The sequence below is a fragment of the Rhinolophus ferrumequinum genome, chromosome 25 (genome assembly GCF_004115265.2).
Source record: "Rhinolophus ferrumequinum isolate MPI-CBG mRhiFer1 chromosome 25, mRhiFer1_v1.p, whole genome shotgun sequence".
Classification (NCBI taxonomy): Eukaryota; Metazoa; Chordata; class Mammalia; order Chiroptera; family Rhinolophidae; genus Rhinolophus; species Rhinolophus ferrumequinum.
This window is the reverse complement of record NC_046308.1, coordinates 15,983,090-16,002,872: the sequence shown is the minus strand read 5'-3', so window position 1 is coordinate 16,002,872 and position 19,783 is coordinate 15,983,090. Positions and strand designations below refer to the sequence as shown.

Below are 19,783 nucleotides of genomic sequence, written 5' to 3'. Positions count from 1 at the left end.
GTCTGAGGTGGCATCCTGGCTGCCCCTCTCCTGCTCTGGCCCCTCACAAGCTTGACTGTCATTCCCCTCACATATAAAATGAAATCCAAACACATCAGCCAACAAGACCCTGATCTGGCCCTCCTGTGCCAGCTTCACCAAGCTCATCTTGTGCCACCCTCCCCTCCCCGGCCTCCTTCCATCCTCGCTGGTGCACCTTTCTAGGCCCTTTGTGTATGCCGTTCCCCCACTATTCCACTCCAATCTAACTAACTCCTCCCCTTGTTCAGATCTCCATCCAAGGGCCACCTCCTCAGGGAAGCCTTCCCTGACTTCCAACCGAGGTCAGGATTGGAAGAACCATGTTCATTTTCTTTCTGGACGCTTAGCCCAGCTTGCAAGTCTCCCCTCCGTTTTGGGTGACAATGTGATAAAGTTTGCCCAGCCCACTAACCTGTGAGCTACGTGAAAGCAGGAATGGGATACGCTTTAACTCAACAAAGCATCCTTGAGATTTCACATAGTGCCTAACACATAGTGGGTACTCAGTGAATACCAATAAGTGAGTGACTGGGCTGATAGACAGGTGGAAGGATGGATGGCTGGGTGGGTGGGTGGATGGATGGATGGATGGATGGGCAGATAGAAGGGTCGATAAAAGAGTAGATAGGTGAATGGGTGGATTGATGAGCAGATGGATGGTAGACGGATGAATATTTCAACGGGCAGATGGATAGATATGTGGGTGGGTGGACGGGTAGACAGATGTATGACTACATCAACATCTCTCTTGGTGGAGATGTCCTCCAGAAATGCACACACCATCTGAAGGTGACATCCTCCTCCCTTAGGGCCCCAGGAACCTTCACAATTCCCATGTATCTTTGGGGCATGGATCCCTCCCAGGTCCTCAGACCAGGGAGGGGCCCAACCACATCGCCTTCTCAGTATGCCCCACCTACCTGGCCCCAGGCCCTCAGGCTTCTCTCCACATCAGGCTGTTACCTGAGCAATGAGGTCCTTGTGCTTCTGTATGAGGTCATTCAGGTCGTCCTGATCCTCATCGATGTGCTTCAGGAGGTCGGCTCTCTCAAACTGCAGCCGGTACAGCTGCTCATCCACCTGGCAGGAGGCAGTACAATGGCTGGGGGGAGGTTGAAGGGTGGGGGGGAGGGCGACAGCGGGGGGCTGATGGAGAGCCAAGGTGGGCTTGCCTGTGGGGGTCGCAGGTGAGGGACCATCTACCTGGAAGGGTGGCCGTGGCTGTGCCAGTGCATGCTGTGGTTACGGCAGCTCTGTGTATGTTTGTCCTGGTCATGCATGTGACTGTGGGTGAAGCACGTGTGGGTGTGAATGGATACACGTCTACACTTCCCACCTGGGAATCTACGTACATACATTTTGAAAGTGCATGGTACATATGTATGAGTGCAAACCCCTGTAATTGCCCTGAGAAGGGACTCTGTTCTGTTCACAGGCACATCCCCAGCACAAGGCCTGCAAATATCAGGAGCTCAATAAACACGTATTGGATAGATGGATAAACTTAGATGCGTATTTTACCGATGAGGACATTTATTTTGTGTATCTGTTTGGTGATTTTGTATCTGCGTGTGTACATTCATCTCTGCATGCTGTATGTGTATCTGACTATCTATGTTTGTGGGCAAGTTCCTCTTACTCTAGTGCAAATAAAATTTGGAATAAAAGGGCCAGGAGGAAACTTGAGACAAGCTTTTGCCTATAACTCTCTAGCTATACTTACTTTAAGATTTTATGCATAAAGTATACATTTAAACCAACCCTGTACACCTAGACAGGGGACTTAGAAACCTACACCCAATTTTCACCAACATAATAGATCCATAATATATGTTCATTTGTCCCCGTGCAGTGGCGAGCACACAGTAGGTCCACAGTAGATGGCTGGGTCCCTTATAGTAGTTAGCTAAGTGGGCTCATGAGGGTTGCCCTTGTCTCCACTTATAAGAATGGACATGCAGGAGCCCAACAATAATAACCAAGTCCTCTCCTGTGGTGGTGAGTGCGCAGTAGGACTCCAACAGTTGCCTAAGAACCACTTACAGTGGTGAGCATGCTCTGGGTGCACAAGAGAAAGTTGTGTTCCCACTTACGGTGCTGAGCAAATAATAGGCTCATATTGGAATCACCCCACAGTCCTGAATATACATTAGGTCCACAACAGGATTCTTTGCCTACCTTTCCAGAGGCGAACACACGGTTGACCCTCATATATGCCCTTATACTTTTAAAATACTCAGCTCATAATAGGATCCTGCACTCTCAGAGTGTAGCTCTACCATGGATGTCTCTACCTCCAAGGTAGCACCCAGTAGGTCCACAATAAGTGCCCGTGTCCTTTTTATAGTGCTGGGTAACCAGTAGATCTTCAATGGATGTGTGTGTCTCCAAGGTGGCACCCAGTAGGGCCACAAAAAGTCCCTTGTCCCTCTTATAGTGCTGAGCACACAGTAGGCCCACACTAGCGCAGAGGCCTGTGCTGGCCCAGGTCCCCACAGCTTCAGAAAAGGACAGGTACCAGGCTCTTGCTCCGGGTCATGTTCTCTAGTTCGCTATGCATGCTCTCCAGGTCCGCGGTCAGCGCCTTCTGGGTCTTCAACGCGTCCTCACACTTGGCTTCACTCTGCTCCAGCTGGACCAGGCCAGGCGGGGAGAAGAAAAGAGAAGAGGCTTCAGGACGCTGCCTCCTTGAATGCCCTTCCCTCCAGCCCAGCGCAGTCCCCTCGCAGGCTGTAGAATCATTTACAGGGACCCTCATGTCTTCACAACTCTTTTTCGCCACAACTGGGGGAAGCAAATGTTTACATGTGAGGCAGCCTGTTCTGAGCCCACTCGAATTGAACAGGCACTGCCCCATGGAATAAGGCCAAGCCACCCCACTGCAACGCCAGGAGCTGGTCCCCAGCTCCGTTCAGCAAATATTTGCTGACACCCATTGAGTTCCAGGCATGGGGCATGGAAGGAACAGTCGACTGGGCCCCTGCCCTCCCATGGGGAAGAGGGGTAGGGACGGGTCATGCCAACTACTCTGAGGAGTACAGGAAAGAGGAGGAAGGCATGGGGGTCAGGGAAGGCTTCCTGGAGGAGGTATTCGGAGATGTTCCTCAACCAGAGTTGTGAACCCCCTTTTAAATGGTATGCAAAATATTCCACATGCATTTTCCTAGGTTCACGACATTCACTAGATTCTCAAAGATTAAGAGCCACCTACTTAAGCAAAATTTCTCTTTCTCACTCTTCTTTCTCATCCTTCCACCTGTTTGCACACAGTAAGTCTGCTATCCTCGCCAGAAGACACAATTACCTACATGGCCCCAGAAGACAGTCCTCATTGGCGAGAACCTTACCCGTGCTAAACCCTAAGTCCATCCTGAGACTGGCAGTTTCCCCTTGATTTCTGAACCCTAGAATGTCTGAGCAGAAAATACCCTTAGAAATCACCTAAGGGAAACATTTGAGGCTCAGCGAGGGGCGGTGCCTTGCCAAAAGTCACACAGCTGCAAGAAGCAAAGACATCGTTTGTACTGTCCAGACCAACATACATCCTCAACTGCCAGCCCAGGGTACCTTCAAAACAGTTAATGGTATTAAGGCTGGTGATTGCAGACAGGAGGGGGAAAGAAAAGCCAGCTAGAGTCCTAGTGAATTGCTGTGCAGTCCCTGATCCCTGAGGCCACTAAGTAAGTGAAGGGGCCCCACTGACCTATAAAAAGAAAACAACAGAGCCAAGGTGAGGCTGCTCAGAGAACAACTGGACAAGGTAGGAGGCTCTGTAGGTAGAGCCCTCCCGGGATGTTTTCATCTCCTTCCAAACTGGGCAGAGAATGCCTTCCTCAGGATGTCCAGAAGCTCAGCCCCAAGTGAGGAGGTGGGAGACGGGAGGCAGCCATTCATTGGAATATCATTGGAATATTCATTGGAATATCATTGGAATATTCATTGGAATATTCATTGGAATAGCATTAATGGTTCTACTTACATTTTCTCTTTTAATCCTCATCTTGGATCGGTGAGGTACATACTGCTAACATCCCCATTTTACAGAGGAGAAAATCGAGACCCTAGCCTACTCCCACCGCTTCCTCACACTAGCACCTCTAGGTCCAGCCCTACCTTGCTGCCAGCCCTGCACAATCCACAATCCACAAAAGCCCTGTTTTCAAGACCCCGAAGACAATGCATTCCTGCAGTTGGGCTCAGAGCAGGGCCTGTCTTGTTGAAGGAGGAGTTGAGCGTCCATCTCCCTCAGTGATTATGAGGGATTGAGACACACTGAGAAATATGATGTGGAGCAAGGGGAGGTAACTGGCATTGTTAGAGCATCACTGACAGAGGACAGGAAAAGGCAGGCACAGTCTCATCTCCCTGCAGGTGACTCCAGGGAGTCTGGGAAGGCAGAGGAGTGGGATGGAGAGCTCTGTCACCACTCCACAAGCAGGTGGAGCTAAAGCAGCCCGGGATTCATGCAGAAGTCGGAGGCTTCACTAAGGAGAGGCATTGAAGCTCAGACCTAAAGGATACAAAGGCGACAGACAGCCCCGGGCGGATTTAGGAGGAAGGAAGAATGCCCTGGGTGGAGGCAGTAGCAAGTGCAAAGGCCCTGAGGCAAAAAAAAAAAAAAAAAAAAAAGAACAAATTTGGTGGGAGGAAGAGAAAGCTGGCTAGTGTGGCTGACAGCTGGACAGAGAAGGAGAGGAGGAGGTGATGCTTATGAGCCGGGATGCAAAGCTTAGGTTTATTTTCGGTCTGCAGGGAAACCATTGATGGTTTCTAAGGAGGAGCTTGGCATCATCTCCCTCTGACTGCCGTGGGGAGGATGGGCTTTCCTGGACAAGACGGCAAATAGGGTAGCCAGTGAGGATGCTGCTAGGCCCTTCCAGGAAATCGGGGGGTGGGGGGGCGGGTTCAGGTGCTCCAATCAGAGCGGAAGTGGAGGGGGAAAAATGGAAGGATCTGCACAGTGCGGGGTGTAAAGAACAAAAGGTCTGGGCAGGCAGCAGCAGATGGGCCATCATGGGAGATGATGTCAGATAACTAATCGTGGAAGAGAGAGGCATCACGCAGGGCCCGGCTGCCAGGCCAAGTTGCTCGGCCCAGGGCCAGGAGGCAAGTGAGAGCCATGGTAAGAAGCTCAACAGGGCAGAGGCAAGTAGGATGACAGCAGGTCCCATCTGCTCCGCCCCTCCTTCGGCTGAGGGCTTCATCAGCGTGATGCCGCTGGTCCTCGGAGCCGCGGGAGAGAAAAAAGGCTCTATTTTTACCCCCATTTTACAGACAGTGCACGGTGCGTGATCCAGAAGTGCTCCTTCCTTTCCCCAGTCTCCCTGGAGCAAGCAGGGAGAGGGCCACTTTATCCCCAGGCAGAGATGAACGCAGAGCGAGCTCGCAGCTCGCTGGCAGTCAATGGTGATGACTGTTGGCCGTCTTCTTAGCTCCTACTGGGTTAGAGGCTTATCTCGGCCCTGATGGTTTGGGCATTAATGACCCCGTCTGCTACTGTTGCTTGGGGGCCATTTCCGGTGCACTGTACTTTATCCGCCAGGCTTCATAACAGACCCAGCACACTGCTAGGAGACAGTTGCCACCATTAGGACTGATTGATATAGGAGGAAACTGAGGGACACAGAGGGGAAGTGACTTGCCCACAGTCACCCAGCTGGTCAGTAGGTGAGCCTGGCTGATCAAACTCCAGAGCCCAACGAATCGCCGGGCCCTGCTGCCCCTCTCTGGAAAGTCTGACCACATAGGGAGGATGGATTAAAATAAAGACAGAACTCAATGGCATTGAAATGAACTCAGTGGCGTGGTGCTATAATGGAAGCCACTCAGGCAGCGTCACCATGGCCTGAGCCAGGCTGGGGCCTACAGAATGAGAGGCAGCTAAAGCAGAGAGAACTGATAAAACTTGGAGTTCGCATTGATGTGGTGGCACCAAGGAAACACATTGTTATGGGAACCTTCTGGAGATGAAGAAGCTCCTCCCAAAGGAAAGAGGAAGGAACCAACACTTAATGCCACTTGTCAAGTGCCAGATGCTACCATGCATGGAGGTCAAAGCTTGGACACTGGAGCCAGACCTGGCGGCTCTGCCTCTCCTAGCCATTCATCTAACCTGGCAGTGCCTCACTTTCCTCCTCTGTAAAATAGGGAGAGTTATGTCATAGGATCTCTGCAGGATAAATGAGTGAAAACATGACAGTGCTTAGTATAGTGCCTGGCACTGAGAAAACGCTAAAAACCTAAAGGTGGTTGTCGCTATTGTTCACCCCTTTCATCCTCTTAACAGCCTGAGAGTGGAATTTTTAACCCCATTTTAGAGGTAAGGAGAATGGAGAGCAGCCAAGCTGTGGTCACACCACTGGGATGAGGCACCTGCAATTTTAAGGCGGATTTTAGGCTTTCTGGCAGACTGGGCTGTGAGATGGAGGGTGCCCTCCCCAAAGGCACACAAGTCACGTAGGCCCAGGTTTTCACAGGATCTGGATGGGCACGACCAGGAATTCCCCAGCCCCAGAGCTCCACCAGGTAGGCTCCAGGCGGCTGCTGACAAACCTTCTTAATGCCGAGCTTTAAATTGTTCAATTTATTACACTTTAGGGAGCAGGAAGAAATACAGGGCCATCTCAGGCTGATTTTCCATTATGGATGACCTGGTGTAAGAATAACTCACTGCACATTATTTCCATATTGAGGGTGTTTGACTGACGTTTTTATGAAGTCACGTGGCAAGTCATGCAGGGGCCCACATCAGATGCTTCAGCGGTGCGAGCCCACCCCACCACTGCTTTGAAAATGCCTTCCCCGGAGGGGCTTCAGGTGGAGCAGAGAGCAGGGGACAGCTGGATGACAAGTGACTCCTCAGGAAAGGTTACTGGGCTCTATTCTCCATCTCTGGCAGCCAGGGTAGCAATGAGGATCCCAGGTGGTAGCTGTCACCTTACACCTCCACGTCGCCATCACATTTCCTTGGACTCATCAGTTATGAGTGTGACACTGAGTAGATTCTTAGCCTTTCTGAGCTTTGATTTTCCCCATTCACAAAGTGGGGGAAATAGTTCACATGCATTCAGCAGATCTGCTAAGTACAGTTGTGTTAGTTGTGCACTGCACAAGCCTAGGGCATGCCGTGCACATAGGTTATCTTAGGTTTATATGGGACCTCCACGGCATGGGGTAGAGAGGTTTAGGGTAAGCTAAAGGCCTCCAAGATTTCCATCCCACTCCAGACCTAGTGTGTGACTAGACACACAATAGGCCCTCAGTGAGACAACTGATTTGATTTTCTTATATGTTCCTGTTTTTCTTTCTCTTCCAAATCTTATTTCTTATAAAATCAATACAATAATGCCACAGGGATATGGGCACAAAACAACGAAACACCTTTAATCGCCAGAAAACTCCACCCCACCCCCACACACATTCAGTCTTTCTATCATTTGCTAATTAAGGCAGCCACCCTTCCCCAGCATTTGCTCTAATTTTGAAATTCAGGCATCCACGGCAGCCGTCCTTTCCTTCCCGGGCCCTTGGGTTAGGAGCCCTCTATTAGATGGGCGCACACCTGTTCCCAGGCCTCCCAAACTGCGGCTACAGATGGGAACGTGCTTCTGACCTTGAACGTGAATTAAATGTTTCTAAACTTTGGCCTGGCGATATTTGGTGAGGTCACGCCTCTTCAGCGATTGTGAGAGGACAGTGAAGGTCCCTGAAGCCAGGGGCAGGATGAGATGAGTACATCTAGGATCAAAGTGCTGTAGAAGCCTGGGGGAGGGGCGTGCACATGGGTTACGAGGTTGAGCGCTGACTCTGGACCAGGCAATGCTCTGAACACTTTTCATCAAAGGAGGGGGTGGGGTGAGGGGTGCGGGTGCGTTCTCCCAGTATGACCTCTCATCCACCACGAAGTGGGACATGTGACATCCCACAGCGTTGTGTGGTGGTTCAGAGCAGAGCCAGCGGTAAGACAGAAGTGGGTTCCAGTCCCAACTCCTCTATTTATGAACCTGTGACCTTGAGCAGGTTATTTAGCCTCTCTGAGCGTTGGTTTTTCCCACTCCCAAAACGGGGGAAATAATGGCTCACGTTCATTGAGCAGGACTGCTGAGTACAGTTACATCAGTTGCGCACTGCACAAGCCTAGGGGATGCTACACACATACGTTGTGAAGATGAGTTCTTACTCTCTCAGGCCCTGCTCTGAACACTTGTCATGTGTGAACTCATTTAACCTTTACAACAACGCGCTGAGGTAAGGTTGATAACCATTCCCATTGTTACAGTTTGGGAAACTGAGGAGTAAAGAGGTCAAGTGACTTACTAAAGGTCACACAAGTCCTAAGTGGCAGAGCCGGCATATGAACCCAGGCAGTCTGACCACCAAGTTCCCCTCTGAGCCACTACGTGGCACTCCTTCTGCCACAGTTGTGCGTAGCCCATATGCTCTGTGGGAGAAATGTGATGATGTGGTCACACAGCATCTACTCTCCTTTCTTTTCAGAGCAGCATCCCATCTTCCCGGCAAAAACAGCCCATCCTCCAAATGTCCACCGGGTCTGATGGGGCTGACACTCCCCCTTCCAGCCCAGAGACAATGCACTTGACTCAGCCTAGCCAATCAGAGCACCACTCGCCGTTAGCTACAGTGGTTGGTTGTGGGGTAACAGCATGGCTGACACCAAGATTTTTGCTGGGATTAGAAACAAGGTGGGCTCTTTCTGATGCAGGAGGTCAGCTTGGAGCATCTGAAGGCCCTCTCCCCATCAAGAAGGAAGAGATTGCCTAAGAATACAAGGTGACATCAAAGTTGCTGAGGCAGGAGAAACGTTCTTGATGACATGGTTGGAGCACCTAGATCCAGCCAAGTCTGAAGGCAATTTAGCCTCAGACCTTTGCAGATATCTTGACCCAAAACTTCCTTTTTTTCTTCTCAAGCCAGTCTGAGCTGGGTTTTTGTCACCTGGAACCCAGCTACAGTGTGAGTGACTAAGTTAGAAGAGATAACACACACACACAGTGTCAGCCACAGAGTAAACACTCAAAACCACGAGTGATAGTGTTTGTTGACGTTATTCTGGCAAAACTTGGATCAAAGCAGCTGCATCCGAAGCCCTGTGATCCAAGAGCAATCATTTATTCTTTGCCTATTCTGTGTATGGATCCTGCCCCGTATTAAAAATATTCCCTTTTCCCAATTGTTCAGTCGTGAGGGGAAGGGGAGGGAACGAGATTTCCACATTGATTGTGTCGGGCGCCGTGCGTGCCACTTGACATTCATTATCACAACAGCCCTGCAAAGGAGGAATCAGCCCTCATCATGTTACAAATGAGGAAACTGCAGCCGGGGCAGGGGAAGTGACTGGCTCAAGGTCAAATTCAAGTCAATGAGACTCCACATTATTTCTGGGCCACCACACAGCGCCCTCCGCACACAAGTCTTTCTCTATTTCTGAGTTCATCTCAGGCTTTCTCTCCCCAACACCCACGTCCTTTCATTCAGTGTGAGGGCCATTGAGAGTCCCATCACATATACATCAACTACAAGCTGATGAATAGCATTATTTTCTTATGTGAAGCCATCTGCCTGCTTTAAATACCTGGGTACAATGTTTACTTTGCACTTATTAAGCCACTAGATGAGTTGGCTAGACATATGGAATGAGGCGGGGAGAGGAAAAACTGGTATCTCCGCGGACTGGTTAGACCCTGGAATCGGAGTCTGGTTGAACAACTCAGAGGATTTAAAAATATTGCATCCCAAACGCCACGGGGAAGCGTTCTAAGAAACGGTGTCTTTGGTGGGCTAATCTCAACATGTCGTAGGCCATGACATCCCATCAGGGCACTCAGAAGAATTAACCTCCAACTGTGAGGCTTTCCCCAGAGGGAACTGCCAACATCTCAAACTATAGACAGCCCTGATAGCAAACAAATTTATTAAATGCAAACATATTAAAAATGTCAGGCCAGGTCCACCACTGGTCTGTCTGGCTCAGAAGTTTGATGACAGTGACCCCGAGGGGAAATTTCCTAAGACCATATGGTGGTTACTCTGTGTGTCCTTGATCTCAAACTCTTTGGCCATATGTTAAACATTCCAGAATTTTCCTGACAGTGTGCTAGAGGGCCATCATTTATTGATGTATTGAAATGCTTTCTGAGTATCTGTTGTCTCCATCTTCTTCAGAGGAATAATCGTTATTAGTAGAGGAAAAATCTTAACTACTCTCCATTAATGCTTACTATGTATATGTTAATTTGTAAACTGTAACAACTCTAGGAAGTATGTATTTTCATCCCCATTGTATAGATGAGGAAACTGAAGATCAGAGAGGTTGGTTAACTTGTCAAGGTCACGCAGCTAATAAATGGAGAATGGGGCCAGGACCTGAACTGAAATCGCTCTTAAATCCACAGTTTTTTCTTGGAAGTCCTGAGGCATGCACTTACCATCTTTCGAGTAAAGCGAGACTCCTTTTACTTGTTTTACGTCTTTCTTTGAGGGTTTCAGAGTCCTCCCTAATTTTGTATTATAGGATCAAAGGACTGCTCAGGTGCTGCCTGATTGAACAGACTTAAAAAATTACCTTCCTGACTTGGCTTCTCCTCTGGTGACAATAGCTTTGGATCACAACTGATGCTCTCCAGAGAGAGAAAGAAAAACCCCAAAACTTAGAAAAGCAGGATAAAATACTCAAAAAGGCTCTCCCTGCCCCATCCCATTTCTGCCCCCCTCTTTTATTCTATTCCAGAACCCCCTTGCTCCAGCACCCCATTCTTCCCCTAAATGGCACAGGATCCGTGCACTTCCCTGTCTGTTTGCCCGCTGGATGGTGGGCTCCTGGAGGCCCCCTGGATCTTGCTCAGCTTTCACACCGCAAGGTAGACTCCACACACATGCACTGGGGCAGCAAGGCCAAGAAGTCAGCTCAGCGTGTCACTAACGCGCCCAGTCAGTGGGAAGCCTGGGTCTGCAGCCTGAGCTGCCCACCACCCATGCTGCCCGCTTGAGCCCTGAACACCCCCTGAGGAATCCACCAGTGCCCGGCCGCTCCCTGGCTCCACCCCAGCACAGGTCTCTGACCCAGACACTGGCGGTGTCCAGAGCTGGCTAAGGACAAGGGACAGTGTGTGCAGGCCGCTTCCCTGCAGGAGGACATCACCTGGCTAGGGAGCATGACCACCGGTGTGTTCAGCAAACCCTGGGTCCCTGAGCGGATCCCTTTCTTCAAATCTGGAAGGAGATCACTTTGGGATAAACGAGGGAAGTCCCACCAAGTCCCAACCAGGGAATGATCAAGGCAGAGGCCGTTCTAATGAGGTTTCCCTTTAATCAGGGGGTTCCTTTTGTAAAAATAAATAAATAGATAAGCAAGTGTGTGCCCTTGAAAAGCACCAGGGGAGTTCTGGTGCTTTCTCACTTTACAAAAGAAAGCCCTGAGGCCCCCACTTGACCCTGATTGCACTTTAGGGGTCTGCATCGAGAGGCCTGGCCTGACCCCCAAGTAAGATGGTCCCACCCTCCTGCACCACAATTCTCACTTAACCAGAACACTATTCATATTCTACCTGTGAACAAAACAGGGGCTACGTAATAAAACTGACAAGCTGGGGGGCACTTGGCAGGCCTGATAAGCTCAGTGACCAAAAGTCACCACACAGGACAGTCTGCTCACAGATTCCTGACTGAGCAGGTAGTCACGTCACAGGCCTATCGCTTCCTTAGCAAACGTCAGTCTTTACCTTAGGTGAGTCCCGTTCATTGTTCTCTTGCATCTAGGATAACACACCTTTGAAATGTCAGGGTAATTTTCTCTTCCTACCCCTACAAGGCACAACCGCAGGCACCAGAGCATAAGACCCCAGAGCACAAGACCACAGAACCCCTCATTGTTACCTTGTTCCCCCCACGCCATCTCTATGTGCTGCAAATGATAATTATTATCTTCTACCCACTAATGTGCAAGAAGTATGTTTCTCCATTTGGCTTTTTATCCAATTCTAGAGCTGCCCCACCTTTCTTTGTCCCTCCACCCCCTCTATCTACCACCGATGGATTTCATGCACTTTCCTTACATTTTCTCCTTTGATCTAAATGCCTAAAAGGAATCGCAAAACTGCCATTCTCTGAAGCATTTCCTCAACCCATTGGGTATTTTGTTTCCAGGCATGGCCTCAAATTTGAGCTCAGATAAACTCTTAGAAGACTCCTGTATAGGCTGGAAGTTCTTTCATGGACAGACTCATACTCAATTCTCTTCTTCTGCTGGCAGGAGCGTTTGTGTCTACAGACACTTTGGAAAACCACGTGGCAGTATCTACTACCATTAAAGAACCATATGTACTATGGTCCAGAGATACCACCCTTCTAGATACATACCCTTCAGAAATGCACTTGTGCCCACGCCCCCCATAATATAACATGTAAAACATGTGCACAGCGGCTCTATTCATAATTACCAAAATCTAGAGGCAATTTACATGTCCATCAACAGCAAAATGAACCAATAGCGGTACAGTCTCATAAAATGGCAAGGGGAATGAACCAAGTACTGCATATCACAATGATCAATAAGTCGCGCACGCATAAACGGAGCAAGAAGAGCAAGCCACGGGCTCTCGCGCTCTCGCGTCCGCACGCGCCCCCAGTAGCTCCGCAGAGAGCACGCGCAGGGACGTGAAGCGACCCCGCGTGGCGCAGGGACGTGAAGCGACCCCGCGTGGCGCAGGGACGTGAAGCGACCCCGCGTGGCGCAGAACGCCGCAGCCGTTTTTTAGAGCTCGGGACTCGAAAATGGCAGGGCAACTTTCTCCCGAAAAGGCGACAGACCAGGTGTGCACCTTCCTGTTCAAAAAGCCCGGGCGAAAAGGGGCTGCGGGCCGCCGGGAGCGCCGCGTGTGCGGTGCAGAGCCCGCAGGCAGCAGCAGCAGCAGCAGCAGCGGTGACGAAGGCGGCGCTGTGGTTCGCCCGGCGACCAAGCGGGCGTCTCACAATCCGATGGTACAGAAGACCCACAGCCGTGGGGAACAGCAGGCGGAGGGCGATGATGAGCCCGAGAGTCTCCGTGTGGTCTACAGATCCACCCAATCCACGAAGCCCGTGGGACCAGAGGATATGGGGGCGACTGCGGGCTACGAGCTAGACACGGAGAAGGAGCGTGACGCACGAGCCATCTTTGATCGCAGCCAGAAGATCCAGGAGGAAGTGAGGGGCATGGAAGATGACAAGATCTATCGGGGAATCAATAACTATCCAAAGTACATGAAGCCCAAGGATACGTCTACGGGCAGTGCTTCCTCCCGGATGGTGCGGAAGGGCCCCCTCCGGGCTCCCAAGCACCTGCGCGCCACCGTGCGCTGGGATTACCAGCCTGACATTTGTAAAGACTACAAGGAGACTGGCTTTTGCGGTTTTGGAGACAGCTGTAAATTCCTCCATGACCGTTCGGATTACAAGCATGGGTGGCAGATTGAACGTGAGCTTAATGAGGGTCGCTATGGTGTCAGTGACGACGAAAACTATGAAGTTCCGGGAAAAGAGGATGAGGAAATACCATTCAAGTGTTTGATCTGTCGCCAGACTTTTCAAAACCCGGTTGTGACCAAATGCAGGCATTATTTCTGCGAGAGCTGTGCGCTGCAGCGTTTCGGCACCACCCCGCGCTGCTATGTCTGTGACCAGCCGACCCATGGCGTCTTCAGGCCAGCCAGAGAATTGACTGCTAAACTGGAGAAGCACCGAGCTGCCGAAGAGAGTGGTACTTCCGATTTCCCAGATGACCCCCATGAGGGTCCAGAAAAGCAAGGTACAAGGCCAGGACATGCTGATGGTGACAACTCATCTAAAACTAAACATGAGCAACCAAGTCAAGGCTCCTAGATTGGCGTCTGGTTCATCGCCCTCTCTCCTCACTCTAGTTTTGAGAACTAGCCTTACTTACTGAAGGGGCAGGGGGCCGGCCCTTTCATCTTCCCTGGATGACTTCGTGCTTGGGTCCACGGCTCTAGGATGACCAGTTCATCCCCGTTTGCTTGAGACTTTTCTGGTTATAAAATTGGAACTCCTGGGTCCTGGGAACACCCTCAGACCTGCACAAACCCAAAAGGCTCTGAAGTGAAAAACACCGGGGTTCAAATTCCAGTTGGCCCAAATGGAGGAACACTGTACACCATAACTGGCCCGGACTCTCCAAAAATGCCAGCATCGTAAAATAGAAAGACCAAGGATCCTCTGGCGTTATAAAAACGGAATGCAAGCAGTTTTGTATCCCGGGTTGGATCCTGAACAGGGACAAAAATTATTATAAAAAATATTAATGGGACAAAATCTGAACAGTCAGCAGATAAGATCTGGGGTCCCTAAACTTTTTGTTCAATGGCCAGATAGTAAATATTTCAAGCTTTGTAAGGTAATGTTGTGTACTGTAATGAGAATATAAATTAAGATGAGGCCATACTGGATTAGGGTGGGCCAGGAGGCAAAATAGAAGGATATAGGTAGGTACTTATCTAACCACTTTAAATGTAGCCATTTAAAAGTGTGAAAAGCATTCTTAACTGTAATAGAAAAGCGAACTAAACAACAAAAACCAGGAAGTGGGCTAGATTTGGCCTGTAGGCCATAGTTAGCTGACCCCTGGATTAGAAATCAGTATTTTTGTTGATGTTACATTTTCTGATTTTGATTAGTATAAAGGAACATCGTGTCTGTAACTTGTTTCCAAATAATTTAGAAAAAGTAATTCAGAGAGAGAATGATAATGCAAATGAGGTACTATGTTAAAAATTGATGAATCCAGGAGAAGGCTATGTAAGAATCCGTTGATTATTCTTGCAACTTTTCTATAAGTTTTGAATTTCAAATTAAATTATTTTTAAAAATCCTACTTCCCCCCAAATTCTGTGGTTTTGGGCGAGTTTCCTATATGCTGAGCTTCCTCCTGCATAAAATGGACGTAATACTAGTGTGGGGACAGAGCCACGAGTGCAGTTTCCAGGCTCTCGGCCTCACTGGGAAAGGTGCTGGCTCAGGTAGTAAATGGCCATCAACTGTGATTGCATGGCCATCAGCTGTGGCTAGTTGGCCGTCAGCTGTAACCAGTGAGCTACTGGCCACTAATATAACTGCCGCGGCGACACTAGCAGCAAATGGGGGCTAGCGAGATGGTGGCTGAGCTAGCAAGCACGGATTGCAGTTAGCAAGTGAGGTTGGTTGGCAGATACAAATGGGCGGCGGGTTGCGGATCATGTGGCTCCTGCTTCCTGTGTCTCCAACCAGCCGCCAGCGAGACTATAGTGGTCTGACTCCCCTACCTATGGCTCCGTGGGTGTTCCTTTTTGGCCTCACCATGTCCTGCGTTCTTACGTGGGGAGCGGGACAGGAGACCCCGCATGACACCCTGCATGACACTAGCTTCTCCCTCCCTAGGAAGAGTCAGGCGCCTCCACTGCTCATTCACTGAGCACTTCCTGTTTGCGGACACACGCCTGCATTCTGACCCCCAAACTGAAAAGGCACCGGCTGTCACGGAATTCACTCCATTCAAGTGGGGTGGGGAGGATAAAAGTAGGTCCTGACATCTAAGTGATCGCCCTGCCTGGCTCCGTGTAAACAGTGGCTGCCACCATCAATAGCATTGTTGTTACGATGGTTATGATGCTGCTGGCTGGCTGAGCTGCTCTGGGGCCTGGCCCTCCGTAGCCCATCAGGAACAGGTCCTTCTGGGGAGATGCATAGATGAAACCAGCCTTTTCTCACTTCATTTATCACAGCGTTGGAAGTGTCAATATTTGTGGGGTGAGCAGGCCCGTGATAACCATGTTTTTAACCAATTACAACTCAGTCTTTATCTCCTCTAACAGGAGGTTATGTTAATATTGAATCAATTCACTCCACCTAATCTTTTTTTTTTTTAAAAAAAAAAAAGTCTCTTCAAATAAAACAGCCAGGCAACCTGTCCTGCGGCTCCTGGCTAGGGAGCAGCGTTCCAAAGACACTCACACAAAAGACTCCCTTCAGGGTCATCTTCCCAGAGCTTATTCATTATTTTCAATGTCTCATAGAAGCATGGATGACACCTGGTGACAAACGTCTCGATTAAAGGCACTGGGGATGAATCAAGTTAACAGTCTTCCATGCATTAATGGGGGGGGAGCCCTCAGACTGTTACCTAACCATCCTTGCGAGTTCATCGTATAGAAGACACACCAGGCTTAATGGTCCCACCTGAGTCAATACTGCAGCTGAGCCGGAATTCCCCCGGTGGAAGGGCCTTCAGGAGCACTCGAGGCTTCCAGAAGGGATGTGAGAGACCACAGATGGCAGTGGTCCACACGAGGTACACTGGTGGTTTAGAGTAGTGGTTATTATACTCCTAGGTGTTGAAGTCAGACTCTGTGGGTTCTCATCCCAACTTGACCTCTTACCACTTTTGTGATTTTGGACAAGTTTTTTAACATGTTGACTTATTCCAGTCCCTGCTGTTAAGGCATTGGAAGGGAAAGAGGGAAACAGACAAGCAGAGAGGGAATTTTGATACAATGGTATGTGCTGTCTTAGGGGTAAACCCATGACATCTTTACAGAAGAGAGTTGGGACCTCCACCCAGCCCCTGGGGGGGTCAGAGATGGCTCCCAGAGACAATGCCCAGACCCAAGGTCAGAGGATCAATGTTCATTAGGTGATGAGCTTCGGAGGGGAGAAGAGTCCAGCAGAGGGCACAGCTTGGGCAAAGGTGGAACGGTGAAAACAGGTGTGGGGACCCAAAGCTGTCCTAAGTTGCTGATCAGGGGTGATGGGAGGATAGAAGCTATCAGTCCTTAAAGGTCAAGTTGAGGCCTCTGGAGTGTCTTCTGAAGGCAATGGGAAGCCACTGATGGATCTTACACACAAAGAGCCAAGGTTGTATTTAAATCTTCAAATTCTGTCCCCAAAGATCAGGTGGCAGAAAGATTGCTTGGACAAGATCAGAGGCCAGCAGACTTGAGAGCACTCCAAATGAGAGAGATACAGGTGGTGTGTAATAAGAATTGGGGGAGGGGGTGGATTTCAGAGCTATTTAGGGGGAGCAGTGATTGAGACTTGGTGACAGCTTTGTTCTCAGCAGGAAGGGCTGAATACAACCCCCAGCCTGAATTAATTAAACAACTAAAGAGTTCCGTGCAAACTCTTCTCTATTTAACAAAAATCAAATAACATATTTCCCTTGGGGAGGAGACAAAGGTCAAAGGCATGAATCAAATTTAAAGAGAGAGAGAGAGAGAGAGAGAGAGAGAGAAAAGCAACCACTGCCCCGGAGCAGATATCATCTTCCATTTTCTCCTCGGAGCCAGGTGCCAGCATCTGCTACTCACAGATGTTATTTATGCACAGCGATTATCTCAATTATATATCTTGGTTGTTGGAATTGTTTCTGTCTCCAGATTAGTTTGTTTCTAGTGGAATCATTCCATGGGAATTAATTAGTAATTGGCTCCTAAAGAACAGGTGTCATTAGATAACCCCGCACATTGCTGCATCCACCTGTTGCACCAAGTCTTGTAAAATCGTGTGCCTAGAAACCAAAGTCTTCCACCAGCCGAAACCCGTGTGTGGGTCAAAGGAGCCAGTGGGAAACTCTACATGTTAAAATCATTGTCTTAGAGTTTTCAAGTTAGAGAGCTGTTTCAAATCCATGGTCTAGGGTTCTTTCTGTCAGCCCAATAAGCTGGGAATATCAAGCTCCCTTTTGAGGGAAGGAAAAGGAGACTCTGAAAGGCAGAGTGACTTGCCAAAACGATACAGCGTATTAGGTAGCAGAGGCAGGATTTGAACCCAAAGAGGTGTGTTTCTTCTAACCTTGCTCCACGAGTCTTCTGTGTTTTCTCATCAGGGTCTTAAACCTCAGGGGTTAACTGGAGACCAAGCCAAGGCTCCCACTGGAGGGAAACTGGGCAGAAAGAGCCAAACGTTTTCTCAGGATTCTAGATAGTGGGGCAATGGCACCCTGCCATGTGGGCACCATGCAGGGACGCGGGGAGGGGCTCTGTCTCAGGGACCCTCCCCTGCCTCTGGCTGAGCCTGGCATCCTGCCCATCGTGCTTCAGCTGGACCTGGAATCCTGCCATTTCTTACAAGCGCTCTGACCCTGCCCTCCTCTGCTCAGGAGCTCACTGTGGTGTCCTATCGCCCGTGTGATAGAGCCCAAGGCCTTAGCCAGGCCCCCTCAAACACTCAGGGCTGGCTTCAGCCTCAGTTCGCGACAGTACCCTCTCCGCTGTTACCCCAGGCACTTCATGCAACATACAATGTGCTTCCCGTGTCCACGTGCCTCTGCCCCTTCATCCTCTCTGTTTGCTTCCTCCTAGAATGACTTCTTACCTAACCAGCAATTCATTTCCATCTTTCAAGAGACAGCTGAAGCCACCAGCTCCTCTCCCACAGCCGAAGGTCACCCTCTTTAGCTGAACCCCTGCACTTCGCCAATAAAGAGCTCATCACCCTGCTTGGCAATAGTCTCCTCCAAGGAGAGGAGAGCAGGGACCTTATCTCCTCCTATCCCTGTAGTCTCGCCTCCAATCCATCCCAGAGTGGAGACCAAATCAATATTTGCTGAATGCCTGCAATTCTCTAATAGGTGCATCCAAACACATTCTCTCATCCGTGCCCTGATAGAGTCAACCTTTCTCTAGGTTATCTGGCACCGCAGGGAGTGAGCAATTTCTGAAGCCCTTGCTGGCTTGACCTCATCAGCCCCTACAAGCACTTGGGACAGTGAGTGATGACAAGGCTCTGCTTTAGGAAAAGGGCTCAGGGAGGTCACATCACTTGTTGAAGGTCACAGAATTAGCAAGTGCCAGGTCCAGTTCTCTTGACTTAAAATTTAATTAATTTTAAAATCAGCTGAACTAAGATCTGTCACACAAATAAAACCTCACCGTGAGTTTTCTCATCTGAACTTAAAACGGGTGTTTTGAGAGATAAATAAGGCCTATGGTTCCATAGACTGGGCCTACGAGCAGCATCAGAATCCCCTGATGTGATTGTTTAAAAATGTAGCTCCCAGGTTCCAACTCAGATTGAACAACAACAAAAGACTGTCTGGGGACGGGATCCAAACATCTGTGATTTTTAAATGGTGCTCATGTTATCTCACGTGCAGTTAAGTTTGGGGACCCCAAGCCACCAAGGAAAAGCCTGGGACATAGCAGATGCTTGACAAATGGTAACAAGACACATCCTAGGCAAACCAAGTTGCACGGGTCCCAAACCATTGGTATTCACAGCTTTCAGACGTGTACTGCTATGTGCCCTTGGGTAAATTACTCAACGTCTCAGAGCCTGTTTCCTTATTAGTCAAGGGGTCAAAACGAGAAATATCTACCTGCTAGGGTTATGGGAGGATTATTTATAATGAACTCATTGCTGTCCCCAGACCATCTGCAAGTCCCATCCACTTCAAACAATCCCACGTTTGTCCCTGTGGCTATTTCCATCACTACTTCACTCAGGAGACCATTTCCTCCAGCCTCGCAGGGTCCACTAGCCTCCTAATGGCAGCCACTCGTCCCTTCTTCAATCCATTCTCCACACAGAAGAGTGAGCCTCCAAAATGTGAATTGGATTATGTCGCACTCTGCTCAAAACTTTCCAATAGCTTCTCATCACCTTCGGAATAAAATCGAGACCTTCCAGGCCCTGCACGTTCTGGTCCCTGCCTGCTTCTCCTTCTCTAGGGTAACTGAGCTGACCACCAGTGTAAGTTTCATGCGGGAGGGTGTCACGCCCG

The 19,783-nt window shown here is 49.5% G+C and overlaps 2 protein-coding genes across 2 annotated transcripts in view; one reads left to right on the top strand and one right to left on the bottom strand.

The window, feature by feature from the left end:
- MYO18B (myosin XVIIIB) overlaps positions 1-19,783 on the bottom strand; it is a 244,040-nt gene that overhangs the window by 78,690 nt on the left and 145,567 nt on the right. Inside the window, exons 35-36 of the mRNA XM_033098254.1 lie at positions 2,540-2,653; positions 985-1,101 (exon numbers count right to left, since the gene is read on the bottom strand). Of these exons, the coding sequence (XP_032954145.1) occupies positions 985-1,101; positions 2,540-2,653 (231 nt within the window). The remainder of the gene's footprint in view (positions 1-984; positions 1,102-2,539; positions 2,654-19,783) is intronic.
- On the top strand, positions 12,811-13,896 carry LOC117017789 (E3 ubiquitin-protein ligase RNF113A-like). Its single transcript, XM_033098394.1, has one exon. It carries the CDS (start codon positions 12,811-12,813, stop codon positions 13,894-13,896), a length of 1,086 nt encoding a protein of 361 aa, XP_032954285.1.